Genomic DNA, 21,291 nt, shown 5'->3' on the forward strand with positions numbered 1-21,291 from the left:
TGAGCAACAAAGGTTCATGCTGAGTTGCTGTAATTTTGCGAGGCAAATGGAACAATTTGAAAAGCTGAGGTCTGCCATACAGTTCTGAAACTTTACGTGCTTTTAGTCTTCCTTGTTGGTTGATTGAAGGTTTGAAGCCGTCGATCGAGGAGGTGGCGACAGTCACTCATTGTCGGCCGTCGCTGTTGCAGAAGCTGGATGTTGGCGCGCGTTCTTCTCAACACGGTCACCAAACGAAACGGGCTCTTGATGTGCGCCGGCTAATGCTTCCCGTCCGCGACACCGTGCCAGAAACTAACATAGCAAGTCGAGCGCAATTACATGCTGCTAAACCCCGAAAGCGCGGCAACTCGCGGGAGCGTCACACCACACACCTGCTCCACTCGCTACTCCAGCCAGACCCCAACTGCCCTGCCCGCGCTCCACGCGGCAGAGTTAACACTACCAAAGATCCTACACACTTTGATTCTTCACACGACCTATCGATGTAATCGTTCGATAGCAGTTTTCCCTAGGCAAGACCCAGCGTAAAAATACAAATAATATTTACGAAACAAACCAATTATACCTCGACATAAATGCATAAATATATATATATATATATATATATATATATATATATATATATATATATATATATATATATACAAATAGTAAAACAATTACAATATGTAAAGGCACAGAAATGTCATACACTCCTGGAAATGGAAAAAAAGAACACATTGACACCGGTGTGTCAGACCCACCATACTTGCTCCGGACACTGCGAGAGGGCTGTACAAGCAATGATCACACGCACGGCACAGCGGACACACCAGGACCCGCGGTGTTGGCCGTCGAATGGCGCTAGCTGCGCAGCATTTGTGCACCGCCGCCGTCAGTGTCAGCCAGTTTGCCGTGGCATACGGAGCTCCATTGCAGTCTTTAACACTGGTAGCATGCCGCGACAGCGTGGACGTGAACCGTATGTGCAGTTGACGGACTTTGAGCGAGGGCGTATAGTGGGCATGCGGGAGGCCGGGTGGACGTACCGCCGAATTGCTCAACACGTGGGGCGTGAGGTCTCCACAGTACATCGATGTTGTCGCCAGTGGTCGGCGGAAGGTGCACGTGCCCGTCGACCTGGGACCGGACCGCAGCGACGCACGGATGCACGCCAAGACCGTAGGATCCTACGCAGTGCCGTAGGGGACCGCACCGCCACTTCCCAGCAAATTAGGGACACTGTTGCTCCTGGGGTATCGGCGAGGACCATTCGCAACCGTCTCCACGAAGCTGGGCTACGGTCCCGCACACCGTTAGGCCGTCTTCCGCTCACGCCCCAACATCGTGCAGCCCGCCTCCAGTGGTGTCGCGACAGGCGTGAATGGAGGGACGAATGGAGACATGTCGTCTTCAGCGATGAAAGTCGCTTCTGCCTTGGTGCCAATGATGGTCGTATGCGTGTTTGGCGCCGTGCAGGTGAGCGCCACAATCAGGACTGCATACGACCGAGGCACACAGGGCCAACACCCGGCATCATGGTGTGGGGAGCGATCTCCTACACTGGCCGTACACCACTGGTGATCGTCGAGGGGACACTGAATAGTGCACGGTACATCCAAACCGTCATCGAACCCATCGTTCTACCATTCCTAGACCGGCAAGGGAACTTGCTGTTCCAACAGGACAATGCACGTCCGCATGTATCCCGTGCCACCCAACGTGCTCTAGAAGGTGTAAGTCAACTACCCTGGCCAACAAGATCTCCGGATCTGTCCCCCATTGATTATGTTTGGGACTGGATGAAGCGTCGTCTCACGCGGTCTGCACGTCCAGCACGAACGCTGGTCCAACTGAGGCGCCAGGTGGAAATGGCATGGCAAGCCGTTCCACAGGACTACATCCAGCATCTCTACGATCGTCTCCATGGGAGAATAGCAGCCTGCATTGCTGCGAAAGGTGGATATACACTGTACTAGTGCTGACATTGTGCGTGCTCTGTTGCCTGTGTCTATGTGCCTGTGGTTCCGTCAGTGTGATCATGTGATGTATCTGACCCCAGGAATGTGTCAATAAAGTTTCCCCTTCCTGGGACAATGAATTCACGGTGTTCTTATTTCAATTTCCAGGAGTGTATATTCAGGTAACAAATTAAGGAAAAAACTTACAGTACAATAGATGGAAATAGGGGGATATGCATTTCCGGCGTTACAAGTTGTACACGTAGATGTAGATTTGCATACACTAGCTTGTGACGCCTCAGGACATTAAAAGCTCCTTCTCTAGCAAAAACAGCACCAATGAACACGATGAAGTAGGGGCAGTCCACGTTATTGACAGCTGGTAGCCTTCTGTTTGGGAAATATTCAACATACGATCTTCTCGCACCCAAGGCGCTGCATCCCCCTGTTCCTTAAGGAAGATAAATTACGACTAATTCGTTGTTCGTATACTGTTCTTGGTGACAAGAGGGAGATACAGTACACGGATAATGCGCAGTATAGCACAAACACCACACAATAACACAGTAGGAGATTAATCGGCAAAATTGCTCAGTTAGACACATGTAAATGTGTTTGCTTACCGAACAAACTTGCTCCCGCATGTTGCTAATTGGCTATCGTTTTAAAGGTAGCTTAGCAACGTCGCGTATCCAGTCTATCGTTTTCTGAAAAATGATGTTCGATTCGATCGCCCTGCCCTGCATTCATTTGCAGTTGAACTGAAGTTTACACATGCACAATGCAGTGTTAATGTTGTGATGCGTGACACAATAATGTCGATTAAATATCTAGGCGTAACGTTGCAAGGCGACATGAAATGGAACGAGCACGTAAAAATCGATTGTAGAGTAGGTGGACGGTCGACTCAGGTTTATTGGGTGAATTCCAGGAACGTAGCTCATGTATGAAGGAGACCTCTTACAAAACACCAGGGCGACCCATTCTTGATTACTGCTCGAGTGTTTCGGATCCCCACAAGATCGGATTAAAGGAAGACGTCGAAGTAATTCAGAGGCGGGCTCCTACACTTATTACAGTTAAGCTCGATCAAGATGCGAGTATTACGTAAGTATTCCGTGAAATCAGTGGGGAAGCTGACATTCTTCTCGCGAAATGCCTATTGACAAAGATTTAGAGAAACGGCATTTGTGACTGACGGCAGATCGATTCTACTGTCACAAACGTACATCTCGTGTAAGGACCGAGAAGAAAAGATAAGAGGAATCAAGGCTCATTCGGAAGCATATGGACAGTCGATTTTTCTTCTTTCACCATTTGTGAGTGTAACAGGTAAAGCAGCGACAAGTAATGGTACAAGTTCCCCTCCGTCGTGCACCTTATGGTGAATTGCAGAGTGTGTATGTAGATTCATATGTACACTGAAGGGATTTGTTGTTTTACAGGATTCCTGATATTCACGGTCATCATCAGTTTTCTGCCTAAAGGCAGGTTTTCACGTGGTAGTTCTCCAGGCTGTCCGGTCTTATTCCATCCTTATCAGGACTGCATAATTCCCTCTTCCCTTTATGTCATCTATCATCTTGTTCTCCTTCTTCCTTTCAGTCTTCTACCACAAATCAATCCTTCCAAAGCATCTGCTAGCAAGCACTCCCTTCTCAGTGAATGTCCCAACTAGTTCTTTTTCCTTTCCCTTCAGCAAACATCTTCTCTCACCAACCATTTCCAATACTCTTTCATTACTCACTCTTTCCATCCAGCTTATTTGGTCCATTCTCCTCCACATCCACATCTCAAATGCTTCTAACCTTTTTTCATCCTCTCGTCTCAGCCTCCATGTTTCTGCCCCATATAGTGCCACACTCAAGACAAAACATTGGCCAAGACTTTTCCTTAGACCTTTACCTAATTTGCCACATAAGAGTCTCCTCTTGCCTCCTTTGCTATGGTAGTTCGAGTTTTTACCTCCTGGTGACATCTCAAGTCTTCGGGTATTGTGCTTCCAAGATATTTAAATGCACTTGCTTGGCTAATGGCAGATTGTACTATTTTAGTATTAGGCAGTCTGCGACTTGTACTGATAACCATAATCTTTGTTTTTGCTGTGTTTATTTGCATCCCATATTCCACACAAGCTTCATTCAGATCTTTCAGCATGTTATTCAATGTCCGCCCACTTTCTGCCACTAATACCATGTCATCAGCAAATCTTATACATTCTATTCTCTTTCCACCAATACATATTCCTCTTTTCCCATATAAGCCTTTCGCAATAAAATCTTCAAGGTATGCGTTAAACAACGTTGGGGAAACGCAACAACCTTGTCTAACACCTCGTCCAACGCTGCTTCCTTCTGACATTCCATTTCCAATCCTGATCCTTACTTTCTGGTGTAAATATAGATTCTGTATCAGTCGTCTCTCTTTCCAGTCTACTCCTTTCCTCTTCAAAATATCCATCAGCTTGTTCCACTGAACTCTGTCAAAAGCCTTTTCTAAATCTATAAAAATAGCAAAGATTTCTCTACCTTTTTCCATATATCTTTCCCCTATAGTTCTTAACAGGCCAATAGCATCTCTTGTTCCTTTTCCTCTTCTAAATCGGAACTGCAACCCCTATATCCAGCTTGTCATATAGCCTTCTACTCAACACTCTCAGCAAGACTTTAGCTGCGTGAGAAATTAGACTGATGATCTCATGCTCTTCACATTTTTTAGTGTTTCTCTTTTTCTCTATTGGTATCATAACTGTTGCAAGAAAGTCCTCAGGCCATTCCCCTTTGTCATATATCTCGTTACAGAGGTAGACTATTTCTTTTCTTTCCTTTCGTGAAATCTTCTCGGGTGATCAGCCGAGTAAAGGCGTCGTCTTCTCGCAACGTTTCGAAGGGTTTCGTACCCATCATCTTCAAGCGAAGTGTCGAGATGCTGTGTTGCGCGGTCCTATAAGGTCCTATAAGGTCCTATAAGGAAGGTACTACAAGGCTTTCGCCTGGATAAAGAAGATCTTCTTGTCAGCTTCGACGTCACCTCACTCTTCACACGAGTACCGCTGGAAGATTCCCTAGCGCTGCTCGAAACACGCTTTAGTGAGGACACAATAAAGCTGTTCCGGCATGTGTTAACAAACACCTACTTCAAGTGTGGAGGCAAATTTTATGAACAAGTGGATGGTGTAGCCATGGGGTCCCCCTTAGCTCCAGGCATCGCTAATCTTTACATGGAGCACTTTGAAGACATAGCCCTGGACACCGCCCCATTGAAACCTAAAGCCTTTTACAGATATGTGGATGACACTTTTGTCGTGTGGCCACATGGCAGAGAGAACCTGCAAGACTTCCTGCGACATCTCAACAGCATACACAGCAACATACAATTCACCATGGAGGTGAAAGAAAACGGAAGCTTGCCCTTCCTTGACATTCTAATCAAGAGGCACCCTGATGGCACCTTGGGTCACGCTGTGTATAGGAAGAAGACACATACGGATTTATACCTTCATGCACAGAGTTGCCACCACCCAGCACAACGCAACTCAGTGCTTAACACACTTGTGCACAGGGCCAAGTCTATCTGTGATGATGACAGCCTACCTGCAGAGTTACAACACCTAAGGAAGACCTTCCGCAGCAACGGTTATAATGAGACGCAAATCTCGCGCGCCCTACACAAGAGCAGGAAGGTAGACACACCAGAAGAAGAAGATGAGACCAGATGCCTGGCATTTCTACCATACGCGGGACCGCCAACAGCCAAGATTGCCCGCATTCTGGAGAAGCACAACATCAAGACAATTTTTCATGCCCCAAGTAAAATTAAGGACATACTTGGCTCAGTCAAAGACCACCTAGGACTGCAGACTCCGGGCGTATACAGTATCGAATGTGAATGTGGTACGAAATACATCGGACAAACGCAGCGCTGCATCACCCAGAGGCGCTCGGAACACATTAGAAATGTACGCCTTGGTCAGACTGAAAAATCGGCGGTAGCGGAACATAGCCTTAACGAAGGACACACCTTCCTCTTTGAGGGTACGAAGAAGCTGTGTGACGCTAAAGGATTTTGGGATTCGGTTTTCAAAGAGGCTGTAGAAATTCGGTTGAACAGCAACCTGATCAATCGAGACACTGGTTTCCAACTTAGTACAGCCTGGAATCCCGCAATAACTAAAATTAGAAGAGAACGCTCCGGCACGAAGACGGCAGCGGCCACAGACGTATTAGGAACCGGCAGGGACTCGACGCCCGGTCCGCGCCGCGAACCCCCTACCACTGGCGCGGCGGCCGATTCCGCAGGTACCTGATTGGTCGGCGCCCGGAATCAGTCACTGGTCCAGGAGCCTTTATAGGACCGCGCAACACAGCGCCTCATGCTAAGACCCATACAAGAACATATTACCAGAGAGCAAATTCTGCCGGATTTCCAATTCGGATTCCGGCAGAACCACTCTGCCCCACAACAGATCATGAGAGTGGTTGAAGCGGCCACAGAGGGCTTCAACCACAGAGGCTACTGCGGGATAGTGCTACTAGACGTAGCCAAAGCCTTTGATTCAGTATGGCATAGAGGGCTACTCTACAAGTTGTACACACAAGGGTTTCCCGGGAGTATAGTTCAGCTGATCAAGAGCTACCTCACCAATAGGACTTTCTCCGTCAAAGTAGAAACTGCCACCTCCACCAGAAGGCGTATTCGTGCTGGGGTGCCACAGGGATCGGTCCTGGGGCCCGTATTGTACAGTCTGTACACTGCGGACACTCCAACGGCCCCCCTGGTGCACACTGCACAGTACGCTGACGACACAGCCTTCTACACGAGAAACGCGAACAAGGACCTGGTCATTCGTAGGCTACAAAGGGTTTTAGATGACACAGAAACTTGGGCCCGTCGCTGGCGAATCACCATCAATTCTGAAAAGACGCAGGCAATGCTGATTACCCGTAGGCTCGGAAGGCGCGAACCTCCTCAACGCCCCCCCCTCCACCTTCACCTAAACGGAACCCAACTCCCCTGGCGCAGAACCGCCAAGTATCTTGGAGTAACCTTGGACTCTCGTCTTACGTGGAAACCCCACATAGACGAGGTCCATAGGAAGGTCTGCGCCAGAATGTCCATCCTGTACCCAATCCTCAACTCATCCAGCTCCCTTTCCTGCTCAGTAGGAGTGAACATATACCAGGCCCTGATCCGGCCAGTAATGGAATACGCGTGTCCTGTCTGGGGATACGCGGCGAAGCAGCACCTGGACACTCTCCAGAGGCTGCAGAACCGCGCCCTCAGGAGGGCACTGCGTTTACCCCTTGGATTCCCTATTGACGACTTGCATGCCGCTGCGGAAATCCCACTCCTGAGAGAGCGTTTCCAAGACCTGGCAAGGGCCTTCTATGAAGGTACTTCCAGGTCGGGAAACGCCCTCATCCACTCCCTAGGTCGGTATGACATGTCCCGCGATAAACACAATCGCCCCATGACGATCTTTGACGACTAAGTCGAAGAGAAAAATCCCAATACCCATTCCTAAATCCTGCTCCTACCCCAAATACTACAAATATCTCGCCAAACCTCAGGCAAGTACCAGACTCACACAGAACAAACATCACAATCTCACAGACATCCAAAAAGTACAGAAATAATCACACACACAAGCACACAGGGGAGTAAAAGCCGCAAGGCTACAAACTCCCCCTCACACTTCCCCAAAGAGGGGAAAGTAATAGATGTGAGCAGCAGCATCTCGACACTTCGCTTGAAGATGATGGGTACGAAACCCTTCGAAACGTTGCGAGAAGACGACGCCTTTACTCGGCTGATCACCCGAGAAGATTTCACGAATGGAATACGCCGAGAAAGTCTCAAATCACATTTATTTCTTTTCTTGTCTTTTTTCCCAGACTCTTCAACAGTTCTGCTGGCAACTCATCAATTCCACATGCCTTCCTATTCTTCATCTCCTTCACCGCCTTTTCTACTTCTGCTTCCAAAATGGTGAATGCTTTTCCATCTTCCGACACATATTGCTCCTCTTTAACCTTAGTTTCGCTTTGTATTTCATCCCCCTTATACAGACATTCAATACATTCTTGCCATATGTTCGAAACCTCCTGTGGTTCTTCTGCAAGAGTACCATCCGCTCTTTCTATTTCCATGTTATTCCTCTTTCTTTTACGTTCAAAAACAATCTCACTAGTCTGTCTATACATCATTTCATACTTTCCCTCTTCCTCCATTTTCTCTACTTCGTCGCATTTCTGTTTCATTCATTTTTCCCTTGCTTCTTCAGTTGCTCTTCTTAATTCATTATTCAGTTTCCTGTACCTCTTTTTACCTTCATCAGTTCCTACATCTTTCCACTTTGTTCGCTCTTCTATCTTTTTCAACATGTGTTCTGTTATCCATTGTATTCACGGTACAGTCTTGAAAAGGTCGTAAGGGAAAATCCCCATTTCATTGCTACCTCGGAGATGCTGTGTCCCATCGCTCGTGCGACGACTATAACACCATGTTCAAATTCACTTAAGATTAGATAACCTGCCATTGTAGCAGCAGTAACCGAACTAACAGCTGCGCCAGAGACTCGTCGTCTTATATAGGCTTTGCCGACATCAGGGCCGTATTCTGCTTGTTTACATATTTCTGTATTTGAAAACGCAAGCTGATGCCAGTTTCCTTAGCGTGTCAGTGTATAAATTAAGATGGTCATCCAGAATGAGATTTTCACTCTGCAGCGGAGTGTGCGCTGATATGAAACTTCCTGGCAGATTAAAACTGTGTGCCCGACCGAGACTCGAACTCGGGACCTTTGCCTTTCGCGGGCAAGTGCTGTAGAGCACTTGCCCGCGAAAGGCAAAGGTCCCGAGTTCGAGTCTCGGTCGGGCACACAGTTTTAAGATGGTCATGCCTTTGCTTCTGCACTCAGTAACCCATTAATTACTTAGTAAATATTTCACTCTATTTGTTTATTTTTGTTTAACTTTTTGATCCAGATTACATATATATTGTCAACGTATTGTTGTGTGTCCCACATTTGCAAGCAGCAACAAATGATTTTACGTCTATTTGTTCTTATCTAGCGGCTTTGACTAGTGTTTATGAGATCAGTATACTTTCTCCACTCCTCATGTAAAGGAATTTACCAGTAGCAGATGGTCGTGTACTGATCACCATGAATTTTTTAGATCTGTCGTGTTTTATTGGGTCGTGTCTCGATGGGTACAATAATCTTGTTAATTTCCCTAGTCAATGACTAGCCTAATATTCACTTGTGGCTTCATTAGTGCTGGTAGCAGACTGCAACAACGGCTAATGAGGTTAGTCAGTTTTCCTGATTACTTGATTGCTTACAGGTGGGCAATTTGCGTCATCCACTACATCTCTGTCAGGGAGTAGGTTCCACCAGCTCTGGTTAATCTGGCTATTCTATGGTGGGTGTTGCAACTGACTGCGATTGTTATGGCTTATACAGGGTGTTACAAAAAGGTTCGGCCAAACTTTCAGGAAACATTCCTCACACACAAAGAAAGAAAATATGTTATGTGGACATGTGTCCGGAAACGCTTACTTTCCATGTTAGAGCTCATTTTATTACTTCTCTTCAAATCACAATAATCATGGAATGGAAACACACAGCAACAGAACGTTAGCGAGGATACATGCATCCACCCTCCGACGCATGGAATCCATCATGCGCTGATGCAGCCCTGGAGAATGGCGTATTGTATCACAGCCGTCCACAATACGAGCACGAAGAGTCTCTACATTTGGTACCGGGGTTGCGTAGACAAGATCTTTCAAATGCCCCCATAAATGAAAGTCAAGAGGGTTGAGGTCAGGAAAGCGTGGAGGCCATGGAATTGGCGGTGAATCGAGGAAGTACAGTACATACTGACGAAACTGAAATGAGCTCTAACATGGAAATTAATCGTTTCCGGACACATGTCCACATAATATCTTTTCTTTATTTGTGTGTGAGGAATGTTTCCTGAAAGTTTGGCCGTACCTTTTTGTAACACCCTGTATATCGGTACCAATGACCTCAGCAGTTTGGTCCAATAGGAACTTACCATTGCTTACATATCCAGGTTTCTACCGATTATCATAATGATTTTGCTTGCACCTGTCCACATGATCGTTATGTCCGCCCCGATATCTGAATGGTGCCGGCACGGTAGCTCAGCGTGTTCGGTCAGAGGGCTAGTTACCCTCTGTAATAAAAAAAAACTGGGTGAACGGATCAACGATGAACGTGAACGGGTGTCATGGGACGTCCGCTCCGAACGAATACAACGAACAATTTAGAACAAATTGAGATCAACAAAGAAGGAAAAAATGGTCAGCGTGATGGCCTCCAGTCCTTAGGGGCTCGGGTTCGATTCCCGGCTGGGTTGGCGATTTTCTCCGCTCAGAGACTGGGTGTTGTGTTGTCATCATCATCACTTCATCCCCATCCGTCGCCAGGTCGCTCAATGTGGCGTCGACTGTAATAACACCTTCACCAAGACGGCTGGACCTGCCCCGTAAGGGGCCTCCCGGCCAATGACGCCAAACGCTCATTTCCATTTTTACATGATCGTTATTTTCAGTTTCATGGTTGTTATTTTCATTGCGTTTTGGTGTCTGGTGTGAGCTGAACGACGATTTATTGTGTAATTGTGATTCCCATTATTGTCGTTATTAAATTTTCCATTATTTGTCACGACTATTGCACCCTCTTGTATCATGTCTGTTGAAGCCAAGGCTGATAAAAATTCTTCCAGATTCACGTTTGATACCGTGATCAATTTCTCTTGGATGTGTATTGGCAACTTTGCCTTTAATATTCACAACGCATCTCAGTGTAACACTGGGTTATCTCAGTACCAATTCGTGTTAATACATCTTTCAAAATATTTGCATCAGCTACCCTGCCATGCCTGGATGGCTCTGGATTAAATACTTCTTTTCAGAGTGACTCCTGGATCCTGGCTCACAGACCCTTTGACAAGAATGATTTTTCAAATTCGTCATACGTTTTACAATATTCAGCAGCTTCCATGGCCCACGTCACAGTATCCCTCTGCATGTCGCCACTCACGAAGCTTATCTTTTGCGCATTGGACCATGATCATGGCACGGCATAAATGCACAGATGAATATGACCAGATGCATAGTGTCCTGTTAACCAGCAAAAACCCTTGGAATTGCCCGTGTCGTATTAAGTAACATGGGTGTGAACTGTATCCCAGCCCCCATGTGTAGTTCAACATGTAGTCAACGTTTCCGTTAGCATTTGCTCTAGCATGCCTGATGTAGTTTCAGAAATGCGATTTATTTCAGAACCTTGTGTCTCAACTGTCAGTTGTGCTCTGTATCTTTCACCTCAGCAAGTCCTTGCTGCGCATTTTCTGTCTGTTCACGAAAATACTTTCGCCATTGCAACAAATTTTGGTTTAATTTTCCCGTTCCTTCGTGGTATTTCGTGTCTATTACGTGGTAAATAGGTGAGTCTTCTCGTACGCCCAAGAAGTAACGTCCTCTCCAAACTGTTTTTTTTTCTTTTTTTGTGATTCGAACTGCTTGTTCATAGATTCCTTTTGCTCATGAATGTTATTTACCTCATTAGATAACTACTGAACAGTTTCAGAGAGTGTAAATTGCCATCATTTAACTTCCACTACCTCACCTGTTAACCTTTTCACTTACTCTGGTATATCGGCCTGTGCTCTTTTCAAAGCTGAGAGGTTCTTCCGCCAGAGCATCCTGCTTTGTTGAAAGCTCATCCTGTGTTTGTGAAAGTTCAGACGAAATTTTCTTTTGTTGAATTTAGGAAATCTCGGAAACTGCTGTAGAATTCGTATTCTAACCTTTTTAGAAGTTTTATGAACGACTTGATTGGTTGGCTTTCCTGAGTGTTGTGTTGTCCCACTTCAGCGTCAACTCCATTTCGTTAATTTGATCTGTATACATTGTTATCTATTTTACTATTTTCACCATAACCTGATTTTAATAAAATTTCCAAAATTCAACTTGTTTAACTATCAAAATAATCACTTATCTTAATACTGGATTCAGGAGCTTATAACAATGGTGTTTACATCATCACAGGTTGACTCAAAAATAAATAAATAAATAAACATAGCGTCACCTACCTTGATTGCTGGTCTAACGAGCAGATTTCACTTTCAAATCACGTCAAAATACTAGTTACTGAATGCACTTCACTAAAATTTTGTACCGCTACTAGACTGATCTGTTCTGAATTACTGCTTGATATTAAGTAAGTCAGTATGCAAACACGTAAGATTCGGACTTGCGCTTGGTGCTTCTCCGACGAATTTCCTTTTTCTTGAAGTGTACCACTCTTTTTGTTTCCTCATGTAGGATCTCCACTCGATTTTTTTTTATTTTTCACGAGATCGACGAAGCAAAGAAGTGCATACAGCATTAGTTTCATGAAGTAATAGTTTACAAAATTCCGTTAATGGATCACATTTACTGATCGGTCCTGGCACAGAACGACATTTTATGACGTGTTGTGCATTTGCAGTTGGAAATGAACAGTGTTATCTGCTTATGTTGTCTTGTGGCTTGGCGTGAAGAAAAATAATTTTTGTTGGAATCTATTACATAATTTACTCTTTGTAGAAGATTGTAAAGCTGCAGGCACGAGTTATCGTCAAGACAAATGGAAGCGTAAACCATCTCAGTTAATAGCCTTTCTAAGTCGGAACATCCTAGGGTTGTTGATTGCTGACCTCCAAAATAAAACTCATTTAAGGTATTGATATAATATCATTCAGTGAAAGCATTCTCATGGATAATACGTAAAGACTTAGTACAGAACGTTATAAGATTTATTGTTGTAACACAGTACCTCGAGGCTGAACCGCATAGGCCAAGAACAACATCAGAATGTGAATTAAAATGATCAACATATCCTTCCCTTATTTTAATTAGCCAGCGAGTAGAACTAAAAGACGACAGAGATTTTGAATCCTACGCGTATTATGGCCTCTGGAACATTATACAGTCGCTGACAAAGATAGAAAACTTCTTGAACCGAGCTATAATGATACGATATAATTACAATGCTCACTTTCTTTCATTATCTACGCTAATAAATATTTATTTTGTAGTGCAATGCAAATTAACGTAAATATCACTAAGTTGCGAAGTGTGATATTTAGCATATTCATATTGTTTACTTCTGTGAATGAGAGTGATAAGAAGTGCAGCTAAATACTGTGTATATTTGTCTATGACCTGCAAAACGTACATTATCAAAACGACTTTGTCACTGATACCATGTGGCAATGTAATGCAACTATCGTAAAACATAACAAAATTTTCTTCTTATAAACGCTTCGTTACTGGCAACTAAATTTCCATTATTTCTGCCTGCAAAATGACTGTATTGTCCAGCTGCACTTGGTCCAGTTAATGTTCTTGCAACACCTCCATCTGGTGATGAGTCAATGGCACATCAAATAAATCATATCAAAATTAAGCAAAGTGACCGGTCGCGTATTACTCCTACAAAAACCATCAACCATCAAACGACTATGCGTCTCGGAAGCTAATCCTATATGCGCTTGGACAGCCAAATGCCACTGGTAATCTGCCATACCTCTTCACCATGAGAGAAAAATAATAAAAAGGCACGAAAAGTCATGGTAAAACATTTGTCTTTTAATTTTACGTCACATACGAAACTTGAACTGTTCAAGGGGTGCACCATACAAAACAGTTTTGTTTGTTACGCTCAACGGTCTATTTGGGTTTCGTATGTGTTATAAAACAAAACAAAAAAGTTTATGTGCAGCCTTACATTGTTTTCCCAGGTGCTAAAGTGATATGGCAGGCTATTTGTGTTTATCGGCTAGTCATACATTGACGTATTTCATTGACTCGATACACAGTCGCCTTAGACCGCGCAGCTACCCCGCGCGGCAGTGGCTAACCTACTAATTCCAATAAGGATTAGTTACTTCAAAAAACACGCATAATGAACAGACGACACTGACTTCGAAACCCTTGTAAATACAAAGCTATCACAACCATTCTATCCCTTTATGACAATTTTGAATCGATTAAGTTATAGTATTTAAAACGCCTCTGTTCCGTTATATGTGGGTTAAGACAAAAGTCTGATTGTAAACGGCTTGCTGCAGCCGCTTGGTATTCCTTCAGATACTAGGGCTTGAAGACGCCTAGAAAATGAGCCCAGGAATCAGAAAAGCATACACGGGATGTTGTTGCGGTGGCATTGGCCACTATACCCCGTTAGCTATGGATCACTGGTCACTACACGCGGCTTCAGAAAAATGCATGTACTTCTAATAAATTATCTTCTTTCTACATCTACATATACATCCATACTCAGGAAGCCACCTGACGGTATGTGGCGGAGGGTACCTTGAGTACCTTTATCGGTTCTCCCTTCTATTCCAGTCTCGTATTGTTCGTGGAAAGAAAGATTGTCGGTATGCCTCTGTGTGGGCTCTAATCTCTATGATTTTATCCTCATGGTCTCTTCGCGAGATATTCGTAGGAGGGAGCAATATACTGCTTGACTCCTCGGCGAAGGTATGTTCTCGAAACTTCAACAAAATCCCGTACCGAGCTACTGAGCGTCTCTCCTGCAGAGTCTTCCAGTGGAGTTTATCTATCATCTCCGTAACGCTTTCGCGATTACTAAATGATCCTGTAACGAAGCCCGTTGCTCTCCGTTGGATCTTCTCTGTCTCTTCTATCAACCCTATCTTAAAAGTATTTTAAAAAAATTATAAGTTAACCGTTTAAAGCTGTCAAAAATTTGAAGAAATGCACCTCTGAGCTATAAGCTGTACAAATACATTTTTACACTCTGCCGGTTTCGGGTAGATAATCATCTTCACGCTGGGAAAAGGTGATTTGAAGGAAATTTATTCGTGACTCATCACTGTGTAGCTTTTCCTCCTGTGAAGACGGTTATTTAACCGAAACGGGTAGAGTGTAAAGATGTATTTGCACAGCTGACGGTTCAGGGATGCATTTCTTTAAAACTATTTGCTGTGATACAACTTGTAGATTCAAAAAAATGTACGTGGTAAGTGGTAAGTTTGTACCCGTAAGCATGGTTTGGTTAAATGTGAATTTTTCTTTGAGTCGTCCCCCCCTCCCCCCCCCCCCTTCCCGCCACCCGCTCCTCTATCTACGGAGTCCGAGGTGTTATCCTACCGCTTCAATACTGGCTTTTAAAGCAGAAAAGTTTGACGCGCATTGCTTTAGAAGTGTTCAGCTACAGCTCATCGACTGTTTGGGAGCGAGAGAGAGAGAGAGCGTGGGGGAGGGGGGGGGATGGGAGGAGGGAGAGGAAGATGAGAGGATTCTGGGGGGTGTGCCTGTGGGTAAGAGACTCGCTTTCTCGCTTTGTCGGCACGAGTGCTGTTTTTGTGAGTGTCCGCCTCTATTCACAGGGCGACCGAGATAACGCTACCGCTCCGGGACCCGGCCAAGACGACGGAGTACCTGGGCGAGCTGCAGCTCACGGCGACGCTGTGGCCCCGCTCCCAGGAGGACAAGGAACAGGTGCGTAGGCCCGCCGCCGCCGCAGCCGCTGCCATGCATGCCTGTGCTCTTAGTACGATAAACGCAGGAAAACATGGAAGCCGCGCTAAATCCTTCAGTGCAGCTCCACTGCTGAAATGCATCAGAAACATAACTAACAATCAAAACATTATCCAGCAGGTTCATTTGAGAGTTTGTCTAGGAATGTTTCTGTTGGGAATCTTTCAAGTGAGACATCTGCTAAATACGGTGTTGGATTTCAGTAGCTATCTCCTGCGCAGAATATATACGTTCATCTACTTGTAGGCTGTGTACTGACTTCAGAAAGTACAGGGTGTCGAAAAATAGGTGATACATAGTTTTTGTCTTCTAAGTCGTAATATGGGCTGATATAGTCTTCTTATCATATTTATATTACTGTAGACAAGCTCAAACTTAATACAGAAGCTCTTCATTCCGTGATGACTTTCTGAAGATCATCAGTTTTAGCTGTGCAAACGCAGTAGAAATATCCTAGAGTGTTGCAGGAACATCTTTGAAGACTGTGTCCTTCATATCTGAAGATATATAAATGTAAGAAATAATCACACGGGTTGAGATCGTGGCCATAAGAGCACCAATCCATGCCTAGTCCAGTGAATCCTGAGGTGTCCGGGGCGACGATCCGGCGTCTGAATGATGCCTGAAGGATATGGAAGACATGAGCAATACCGTTTGGATGTGTTCCATCCTACGTGAACCAGCAGTTTCTGAGCATTAGGCCGCGTCTTGCGGTCGGTCCAAATTCATGTTCCCGGACTTGTCCGTATTTGTCTTCCGTGACAGTTTCCACAATAAAAATGGGTCCAATACTTCACTGTATACTGATTGCACACCAAACAGTTAGTTTTTGTTGTGAACGATAGCAGCAGCTTCAACGTGTGGCTTCACAGTACCGCTATCACAACGTTAGTGCTTCCATTCCGAAATGTGAATTGAGACATCATTCAGTTAGCTATGGAATTTTCTGAGCAACAGTACAATAATATCACTAGAAGAACCATTTACGGCGTACGATTATCCACAGTAGAAAAATACTTTCTAACACGTACAGGGTGACAAGTATTGAAGTATATGAAATAAAATCGTTATGACTTCTGAACGGTTTGCATTAAGACGTTCAAACTGCACGGTTGACCGCTGTGCATGATGTATGGTTTGGTTTAGCGACGAAGCCCACTTTCATTTGGATGGGTTCAAAAATGGTTCAAATGGATCTAAGCACTATGGGACTTAACATCTGAGATCATCAGTCCCCTAGACTTAGAACTACTTAAACCTAACTAATCTAAGGACATCACACACATCCATGCCCGAGGCAGGATTCGAACCTGCGACCGTAGCAGCAGCGCGGTTCCGGACTGAAGCGCCTAGAACCGCTCGGCCACAACGACCAGCTGGATGGCTTCATGAATAAGCAAAATTGGCGCATTTAGGGGACTGAGAATCCGCATTTCGCGATCGAGAAGTCTATTCACCCTCAACAGGTGCCTGTGTGGTGCTCATTGTCCAGTCACGAAATAAGCGATATTCCTTGATGGCACGGTGACTACTGAAGGTATATGAAGGTTTTGGGAGATGAGTTCATTCCCCCTATCTAAAGTGACCCTTATTTCGACGAGATGCGGTTCATGCAAAACTTATCTCGACCCCATAGAAGCAGTAGAGTGTTTGAAGTCCTGGAGGAGCACTTTGGGAACCGCATTCTGGCTCTGGGATAGTCATAGGCCATTGGAATGGGCCTCGATTGGCCGCCATATTCTGCAGATCTGAACACATGCGACTCCTTTTTGCAAGGCTGTCTTGAAGACAAAATGTACAGCAGTAACCCCAAAACCACTCCTGAGCTCAGAAGAGTCATTCAATAGATCATCGACAGCATCGATGTTCCGACACTACAGCAGATCATGCTGAGTTTCGATACTGATCTGCGCCACATCAGAGCCAATGACGGTAGGCATATCAAACATGCCATAACCTACATCCGAATGTCTGTAATGACGTTTTCATTTTGAATAAAGTAAGTTCACGCCGTAGTTGGAAACTAATTTAGGTTTTTTTTTCATATGGTTCAATAATTGTCATCCTGTATTTTGCAGCCACTCTGGAAGTAACACATGACGTCCCACTCTAAGACCATTGCGCAACAAGAGTGGCGCATTGTCAGAAAAGAGTACATGTTCCGGGTTTCCTGTAGTCGCAGTTCTGCTGTGACGCGGATAACAGGGGCATCACAGTGTGGGAGTGGAATGGTGCGGTTACTGTAGACGTACTCCAAAAGTGAAACATGTGTGACATTACGATTCTTGGGGAAAAATAGCTAAATTGCACACAGATTCTCCGTAAAACTCTTATGGTATATGTAGCGTTCAGCCATAGTGAAATGGGGCCAACAGTTTGACTAAGGCTGCACAGACGTGATTGATGCTGATCAGGGAGGAAGGCTATCAACCATAGACGACAATGGCCAAGCAATCGAGGAAGAATACCTGAGGGTACAGAGACTTTCCAACAATGGGGGCGATCACACAGCGATTCTCAAATGGCTCCGTGACCAAGAGGCGGATTCTATCGTCGAGGCATTTAACGATTAGTAGAACGTTCCAACAGCCGTTTACAGAAACTTGGCGTCTACGTTGAAAAATAATGTCACGTATTTGTGTCACTTTGAAATGTAGTGCAGCCTTCAATAAAAGTTATTTGGCCTACCATGATAACGTGTAACTTACTTCTCAGAAATCGCCTCGCAGTAGTGGTCAGTTATCCTTCTGTGACGTCAGGATCGAAATTTCATCGATACTTCGAACGTTTGACACTTGAGCAGCTTCTTCCGGCTGAGACATTCCTCACCTAATACACAGGATTACTTTTCAGCGCATGTGGACATAACTATCCGGAAATTAAAAACAATTTCTATGTTTCGCAGACGTTTTAATGAGTAATTAACGTATTTTTTAATTAGACTGACCTCCAGACAACGCTTGTGGTTGAAACAAGCAGATGCTTGGAGCACTTCGTGTTTCGTGCTGACAATACGCAGTGTATATGTACAAAGAAAAGGATGCCACATTCGCTCGATTATATTCACCATGTTGATGGTGCGGCCAAGACCAGACGAAGTATGATATTTCCAAAGCTACAACCTTCTTTACTTTAGTTCGCTACTAAGGCTACATGCACCTGAGCAAGTAACAGCGCGTGAGTATTTGCAGCGAATTTGCAGTATCAGAAACCGTTTCAATACTCACGCGGCGACATCACAGCGATAATCACGCAGCAATACTAGATTGCAAGGTAACCATTATGGGCGTGAACCAACCGTCAAAAAAATTTCGAGACTGATTTTATTCCTGGCGTATAAGCGACATGAGCGCAGTAATTACAGTGGCAACTTGAACTAACAGTCGTAAACAACAGATGTGCATTTGACGTTGTCAACGTTGTTATATCACAGACTACAACATGTCTAATAAACCAAGCGTTCAAGACTTTCTCCAGAATTTTCTGAAGAAGAGAAAAGTGTCTGAAAAGTTTGTTCTGCACACCTCGGCTCCCGAACAAGAATAACGACATGTGGACGCCTCCCTCGACTTTGAAAAATGAGGACAATTGTTTTCTGGAAAAATCGTCACAAGTGACTAGAATTTGTGTTATCAATAAGAACCTACCACAAAACGACGAAGTGCAGAAATTCACATGGAGGATCAACGCTTTGACGACAAACTGACATTCAAGCCAATGTGACGTGCGAGGGGGGTTGTATGAACGTTCTGTGCGTTGTACTCCGGTGGAAGAAGACTGTTTTGAACACCTAAAGCATTAAAACAACAGTCTTAATTTTGCTCTGTTTTTTTATTAATCCAGTCTTGGAACTTTTTGGACTGATGTGATAGGCAAAAGAAAGGGCCAAAGAAAGCAGTCGATATGGATGCTGGGAAAAGGAACACTTTTTTTTGTCACCCCACCTCAGTTCAGTTCACAGCCAGTTTTCTCCATCATTGCAAATTCCCTGGCCCTACTCAGCCCTTCCCTACTCCCCACTCCCCACCCCCATTTCCCCTCCCTTCCGCTCCCAGAAAAAAAAAATTGTGGGAGAATCGCTCAGTCTGTGCAGAGCTGTTGGAATGTGCAAGAATTGTCATGTCCAACAACTGCATGTCCTAATCCTGTAATTACACTGCTGCAGATTGGAGGTATCGTGTTGTTGGAAAATTTTCGCATGTATGCACATCTTCTCACACAGGGATCGACTGAGCTAGTACACAATACCACCACCAGAGGACATCCTAACCCGCAAACACTCACCCCTTGTCTCCCCACCCTTACAGAAAAAAACTGATGGGAAAAAATCATTTAGTCTGTGCTGAGCTGGTGGACTGGAAGGATCCCACAACAGGAAATTCTAATACATTGCCGATTACATAACAATATATTGTTTGTTTATAAAATTCAATTTTCATACCAGTTTGCAGGAGTTGGATCTCGTCATGTGGCAGGAAAAGGTCATCATTCTAAGTTGTTTATTTAATTTTGAAAGATGGATGTCTTGTAAACTACATTTAAAAGAAGTAATTAAATATATAAATAGATTGATTTTTCTGATTGCACAAGGAATACCATCATGAAATCAGTGTCAACATAAAACACTCACCACAGGTAACTACACTGTTACAATCACACTAAACGTGTCTGGAAAAAAACCTCCTGATAGTGTCTTCGCATGCACCACACCACACAACATGCGCACCAAACCACCAGCAACCCCTTTGAGTCCTGAGCGGTGGACTAGGACACTCCAGTCGCTTGCAGAGGTATGTGTGATACTGGACATTTGAATTTGATACCAGACTCACTTCTTGGTTTGTTCACAAACACACATTTCAGACCAGGTCAGTGGAAGCAGCTGCTCCAGCTGCTCTCCCTGCTGTGTAAATACCGACTGAGTATACCAGTTGGAGAGACATCTCCGACATGGGTTAGTGTACTGTAGTAAACATAGCAGTCGTTTGTGCAACAAAGAACATGTGAAGATCCGCTTAGGGGAGCCGATGAGAAGACGTTCTGAGTATCGATGATGTTGCCGCCATTGACTTTCGGTATATTGTGCAAGAGTTTAGGAAATGAATCTATCACCATTACGGTCGTATATACTCGTCAGTGTGTTGAAATGACAATTCGCCACATCAAGTCTAGCCCCTCCCTCCCTCCATTATGGCTAGACATACGTAATTTTTTTATTAGTATTGACCATCTCTCTGTATATGGAGGGGTATCACAGAGAATTCTCGCTTTCGTAAGATAAATTCGGAGACTGAAAGGTCTCAACAACACTTTTGATAACTACCACCCGCCCGCATCTCGTGGTCGTGCGGTAGCGTTCTCGCTTCCCACGCCCGGGTTCCCGGGTTCGATTCCCGGCGGGGTCAGGGATTTTCTCTGCCTCGTGATGGCTGGGTGTTGTGTGCTGTCCTTAGGTTAGTTAGGTTTAAGTAGTTCTAAGTTCTAGGGGACTTATGACCACAGCAGTTGAGTCCCATAGTGCTCAGAGCCATTTGAACCATTTTGAACTACCACCCCAACAGACGAATCACGTCCACAGCAGCACTATCTCCTCTGTTTTGAAACGAACTACCCCTTCATTGAACCTTTCGGCTAAGGAACCTGAACAAAACTCTAGATGGTTTCACTCTCTACGCATCTCGTGACTCTTCCTCTGTCTTTAACCAACCATCGCTGAAACATTGTCTCCGATTTAATTTGGAATTGACAAGAAGTAGAAGGA

The 21,291-nt window shown here is 44.6% G+C and overlaps 1 protein-coding gene across 1 annotated transcript in view; it reads left to right on the forward strand.

Annotated features, from left to right (window-relative positions):
• Positions 1–21,291, forward strand: part of LOC126262421 (multiple C2 and transmembrane domain-containing protein) — a 1,124,939-nt gene that overhangs the window by 511,432 nt on the left and 592,216 nt on the right. The window contains exon 5 of the mRNA XM_049959054.1: positions 15,380–15,491. Coding sequence (XP_049815011.1) covers positions 15,380–15,491 — 112 coding nt within the window. The remainder of the gene's footprint in view (positions 1–15,379; positions 15,492–21,291) is intronic.

The sequence above is a fragment of the Schistocerca nitens genome, chromosome 6 (genome assembly GCF_023898315.1).
Source record: "Schistocerca nitens isolate TAMUIC-IGC-003100 chromosome 6, iqSchNite1.1, whole genome shotgun sequence".
Classification (NCBI taxonomy): domain Eukaryota; kingdom Metazoa; phylum Arthropoda; class Insecta; order Orthoptera; family Acrididae; genus Schistocerca; species Schistocerca nitens.